Source organism: Microtus pennsylvanicus, chromosome 3 (genome assembly GCF_037038515.1).
Source record: "Microtus pennsylvanicus isolate mMicPen1 chromosome 3, mMicPen1.hap1, whole genome shotgun sequence".
NCBI lineage: Eukaryota > Metazoa > Chordata > Mammalia > Rodentia > Cricetidae > Microtus > Microtus pennsylvanicus.
The window spans coordinates 129,240,465-129,246,468 of NC_134581.1; the positions used below are offsets into that span (position 1 = coordinate 129,240,465).

At 37.7% G+C, this 6,004-nt stretch overlaps 1 protein-coding gene across 4 annotated transcripts in view; it reads left to right on the forward strand.

Moving 5' to 3' along the window:
- The window catches only part of Ecpas (Ecm29 proteasome adaptor and scaffold), a 116,181-nt gene extending 114,169 nt beyond the window's left edge, over window positions 1-2,012 (forward strand). For all 4 annotated transcript variants that reach the window (XM_075967129.1, XM_075967128.1, XM_075967130.1 and 1 more), the window contains 2 exons: window positions 579-650; window positions 1,716-2,012. In XM_075967129.1, coding sequence (XP_075823244.1) covers window positions 579-650; window positions 1,716-1,855 — 212 coding nt within the window. In that variant the 3' untranslated portion in view covers window positions 1,856-2,012. The remainder of the gene's footprint in view (window positions 1-578; window positions 651-1,715) is intronic.
- Window positions 2,013-6,004: the final 3,992 nt, after the last annotated feature.

Genomic DNA, 6,004 nt, shown 5'->3' on the forward strand with positions numbered 1-6,004 from the left:
CCTTGTCTTTTAAGTGGGCCACTGTTCGTTTTTGCAGTACTTCTCTAGATTTTGATGCATACTAATTTTGGATAGGCATTTTCTCCAAAAATTCAGTGCCTTTTGTGAAAGAGTGTGTATCAAAAAAGATTGTTTTAGTTGTAATTCTTGAAAGTAGCATGCTTTTGTGGATATAGAGCTAGAAACTAAAAAAAAAGTTGTCTTTTCAGGTGTCTAGTATCCCTTGATAATGATCTTTGAAATCATCATCTCTGAGGATCATTGAAATCAAATACTGTCTTACATGGTGGGGACTGTTTGTTTGGGATAGTATCTTTTGATCTCCCACATCTAAGATGGGTCTTTTAAATATTACCACTTAGGGCTAGTATATTTGGCTCTGTATATTTGGCAGTCTACTGTGCCTTGAAATAATAAATGAAGAATGTAGCTTAAGTATTTGATAATAATTGGCAAATAGAAGTTTACTTCAAAAGTGAATTCACAGAGTTTTAACTTTTCATGTTTCAGTAACATGAATTTAATCTTGGGAGTTGTGCCTTTGAAATATACTTATGATTGCATATGTTTCTTCTTAGAAAATAAGACTTACTCATCTGTGAGAACAGAAGCTTTATCTGTGGTAGAATTACTGCTTAAGAAACTTGAAGGTGAGTTATGATTAGAACACCAAAGATTCAGGGTACTTCATGGTATGCACTTCAGAAATTCTGTTTCTGTTTTTACTGATGATATAAAACACACATTAATGTATGTGCAGCTACAAGTAGACTGTAGGGAACTAAAGTCACTACATTTTAAAGATTTCAATTTTGTTCTCTGTGTTTATATATTTCTGATAAATTAGTAAGCTATAGTTATCTTGAAGCAGTACAGTTTTGTTTCCATCATGAAGTCTTACTTAGTCTTGGTTAATCACAAGAAGTGGTTATGGTGATTGAGCAAAGCTGTGGTGTGCATGTAAACAGGATACAAGGACCCACTTGAGTTGACCTGTTAGACAAAAACATGTTTTTAGTCCTACTTGATTTCTTTCTTTTCGTCTTTAAGAAACCTTATAAATTCTCTGTTGTGTCAATGGTAGAAGAAAAGCAGCTTCTTTTTTTCCTCCTGTGTTATCTATCTCTGGTTTCAAAAAGAGGACCATTCCCCTTCCTCCTTTACTTCCTACTCCTTTTCCTATTATTTTCCTTGAATTAATAGTGTAGAAGATAAGACGGTTTTCAACACAACCTTGAGAATTTGTACTTTTTCTTCTTTTTTGCTTAGACGCACCTATTCTAGGGCGCTGCAGAATGGGTCCTTTAGACTCGTGACTAAATATTGCATGATGTATTTTTATCCTTAAAATCAAAAAAGCCTAGGCACTTAACCAAGTGATTGAATTACCGGTTTTCCAGATAGATATTAATATGTTCTAGATGATGAAAGTGAAGTTAAACAACTTCTTGGAGCTGGGCATGGTTTTGCTCCCACGCTTTTGTTACTTCATTCTTTCCACTTTGCTATTCATCCTGGGGAAGGGGTGAAACTTCCTGACATTCTTTTAGGCTGTTGTCAGGGATTGGGTTTGAGACACCTATCCAACCTGTGATTGTTAAATACTGTTCTCTTAATTCTAGAGTTGCTGTATAGGCATAGGATATATGGAAGAAAAAGTAAGAGTGTTTGCCTTGCTTGTTCTATGATTTTCTTTCTGTTTTCTTTCCATTCAGAAGCTAAACAGTGGGAAAGTTTGACAGCAGAATGCAGAAGACTCTTGGTTGAGTCTTTAGCTACTATGGAGACAGACAACAGACCTGAGCTGCAAGAGAAAGCCTCAGTATTGAAGAAAACACTTGAAAGTCTGGAATGAATGAGAATGGGAAGAAACAAACAAGTGCCATGTCCTTTTGGGTTTGGAAGTTTGGAAATGGTGATATTCTTTAAAAACCAAGTGGGGGGAAGTAAAGATTATTCTGTAGCATGCATCATTCCTTGGCTGAAATAAAAAAAAAAAAGCCTTAAATTTTGCTCCTTTATTAGCTTTATTTTACTTGTCTTTAAAGTATGTGGGCTACGTGAGCTTAGTAGAACTTGGGTTTTCAAAAGGTAGTTGTAAATAAGCCTGCCAGCCGTCATTGCTAAAAGAACTGAAACTATTATAAATGAAATATAGGGCAAGCTGGATTAAAATCTCAGAGCTACGTCCAAGATGAAGTTACTGCAGGAAGGGATTCTGTAAGTCTCTCGATTTATGCACACTTCTTGCATACCCAAAGTAATAGGATTGGGGAAGACAGCTTCCTTTCCGAGGCTGGAGTCACCTGGATACTTTTCTCAACCTGCTACCAAACCAGTGTTTACCTTGCCCTACCCTGAAATTCCCAAAGGGAGGTACATTTAGGATGTCATACAACAGATATGTTACATAAATGGTATGTATAACGTATACCAGAGCTAAACTGACTCTTACCACTGGGCTCTTGAAAGTCAGATGCTGCACATTTCCTTGTGTAGGCAGTCAGTTTTTAGGAAGTGGCTGTTCAGCATGTTTATAGGTTGGCAATAATTTGGGTTTCATAAAGTTCTGATGGAAGTCCTTTCACTGGGATATGAAAATAGATGGGAACAAGATTGTTCTTCTGTCTGTATTTCTGATTATGGAGTTTTCCAAAATCTAAAACAACAGTAAAATTTAGAGACTGCCTTGGTTTAGACTACTTAAAATCTCAGAGTTGTAACGGTAACATGTCCCACGACATTATTGTCATGTGTACAATGTGGCAGGGCAGATAGATAGAAAGCCTTTTATTTAGCTGGCTAAGAATTTCTCTTTCTCAAATGCCCTTTCTCAAATTGCCATGAGAAAAACTTGAGGAAAACTGTTTCCAGGGTCTTTCCCTGCTTTCTGCTGCTCCTGCCCCTACTGAAGGGTGTAGAGTTGGTTTAACTTAAGTATTTATGGTAAGCTAAAAACTAGCTTGTCTTGAGTTCTGGAGCACAAAATTGACTTACACGTTTAGTACTGTCTCTTTGATGACATCAACATGGAATCTGTGTTCGATATTTTTGGTGGAAATTCCATCTTTATTATTTTGGTATTCTCCAGACCAGTGTATTTAAAATATTTTTAACTGTGACCCACAATGAAAATAACCTTTTACATCATGACCCAGAATATGTGTGTGTGTGTACGCGTGTTTATGTATGTTTGAATGTAAAATATTTAACTGAAATAAATATTTCATGAAGAAGTAGTTGCTAAGTTTGCTAAACTCCATCTCTCTGTGTCTCACGGCTGTGTGTGTTTTTCAGACTCACTAGATTCATATCCCAGTTCACAATTACGTTCTGTTCACGATGGAACAATACTGTCATTGATAGTACCTAAATTGTTACTTCCGTTATTCAGTGCTCACTCAGTATCATCTTTGCTGATACTGGGCTGTGCTGGTGAGTTTGTAGAACATCGTGAATTTTAAGGGATCTATTGTAGAATTGCATTTAAGAATGGATTTTGTTTTAGAGAAAAACAAATGGCTTCAAATGTTTCTCAGAACACTAGCCTCTCAGGCCTCAGTGATTTTGAGTCAGTATTGAATGCACTAAGGACCTATCTGGCTTTTCCTTTGTAGTATCCAGGGTACAGTGCCGGTCAGGTGTGTTGAAGGTGAGAGTGTAGGGTAAGAGTGAAGCTCTTGGTCTGTAGCAAATATTGAAACCTCATCAAATTTTATGCTTTTAAAGCTTTCTGTTATTTGATACTGGGGATTTCCCTTGGTGCTGAGAGTGGTGCTAAGATGCTGAACCTTAGTGCTGTTGAACTGCATTCTTTCCTTTCCTGAGCACATTCTGATTTACACTGATGCCTTCATGTTTGCCGGCCAGAAAGTGTTCACAGCTAGTAATGTGCATTCCTGTTTCAAATGCACTTTGTAGTTGGAATACATTTTTTTTATTTTAAAAGGTTAATAACCAGGACTTTGTAATTGTGAAATGTTGGTACTGGTGACCAAGTGATAAAAGTACACTCATATATCATCAGTTTTTATGTGCAAAAGCAATCTTGAACAGGTTTGATTTTTCTCTATATATTCACTTGTATTTGCCACACAGATTACTAATTTGTAGGACCTGTTCCTTATTCCTGCCATTAGTTCACTAACTAAATCTTTATTGATAAGTTAAAAGGAGATGTTTGAAATGTGGCAGTTGGATTAAACATGAAAATGATCTATGGTTTTGGTGGTCAAGAGCAGCTGTTTCATTGAATGTTTGCACCCAATTTACAGTTCCCAGGGGATCTTGTCTACAACATAGTCCACCCACATAAGGGGGACCGCTGTGAAATCCCCATGGCTTTGCCCTTCTATTTTTAAAAACTCATGTATTAACCAGCAAGAAAAAGACTAAAGATGTGACCTCACTGGTTGGTGCTCTGTCAGCGGTTGTGCTGTGTGAGCCCTGCCTGTCCTCGTGGAGCATTTTACCTGCTGCTGTCCCCGTGTATCCATGCTGCTTGTTACGTTCAGGGAGGTATTTTGACATTGGCACTTACTGAACTGTGCAATTTGTCATTAAATGGATGTATATGTAACAGATTTTTGTATTTTATATGCAACTTCTTCATAGATCCTCTGCAATATGTACTTTAGCTACCTAAGCATGAAATAGACTTATTTGAAAGGAAGACCTCACCTACACCCCAAAGATATTAAATGGTAAATAAAAGCGCATGACTTGGTGTTTGGAAGTAGTGCTTTTAGTTTTCACTGATTCTGTGGGAAAGGAATCTGCCTGCAGACACCTTGACTAGTTGTGCGTTAGGAAGAAGGGAGGGAGGAGAGTCCTCACTGCCTGCCGTATTCTCAGGTATGTCTATTGAATAGAAGCTTCTGGGAAGACAAGACGTCATGAACTGCTGCTGCCACATACTTGGAGGAAATTGTTTCACACTAGAATTTTCTGATAAAAAGTAACTGTACCGTGGAAGCAGCAGACAGATGGGATTAAAGCTTTGCTTACTCCCGGGTGAGAATTTTGCTAGCCTGAGCTGTTACAATGCCTTCAGTAGTCCTGTCATACTGCTTTCAGATTGGTGAGTAAGAATGTTAGAAAACATGGAAATAAATAGCCAGTCTTTTAAATGATGTTTATGGAAAGATTTAATAGTTTATCTTTAAAAATGGTATGGGGCGGTAAGATGGGAGATCAGATGTTTTCTCCAGATGACTGTTACTGAGAAGAGTCACATAGCCAACATACAACATGGGAAATATGATAAAGGCTATGTACACATACAGTCACATAGCCAACTTACAACATGGGAAATATGATAAAGGCTATGTATACATACAGTCACATAGCCAACATTATACAGCGTGGGAAATGCTGAAATCATCTCTAAAGCCTAGGGATAATACAATGTGTCTCCTCACTCACTCAATATAGTACTTGAGTTCCTGGCCACAGCCATAGGCAGGGGAAAGGAATAAAGGGATGCAAGCCAGAAAGGAAGAAGTCTATTCCTTCCTGTAGATGGTATTACTACTGGGAACTTTTGGGGAATCTTAGCCTTGTTAATAAAAGAATTAACAGATTTAGAAATGTTCCAGGACAATTTTAATGGATTTTAAGAGAAAAATCTCAGGATAGGAACGTAAATTCCTGAGGAGGATAGAGAAGAAAAACAAAGATCTTTTTGAATTAGGCAAACTGGGTAAAAAGAAAAAAAAGTAGTAACATGCAAACTGGGAGGTGAGGAGGAGTTAGAGAAAACCAAGTTCAAAGTGTCAGGAAAGCTTGCACGGGAAAATGCTACTTCTGATTAACTTGAAAAAGCAGGCAGGCGTGAAGATGCATGACTATGGCACTGTAAGCAGCCGCACTGAGGGTGGACTTTCTAGGAAGGAAAACCCATCAAGGAATAACAATACCTCCTCTCTCTCTATGGTGGACTTTCTAGGAAGGAAAACCCATCAAGGAATAACAGTACCTCCTCTCTCTCTAAGGTGGACTTTCT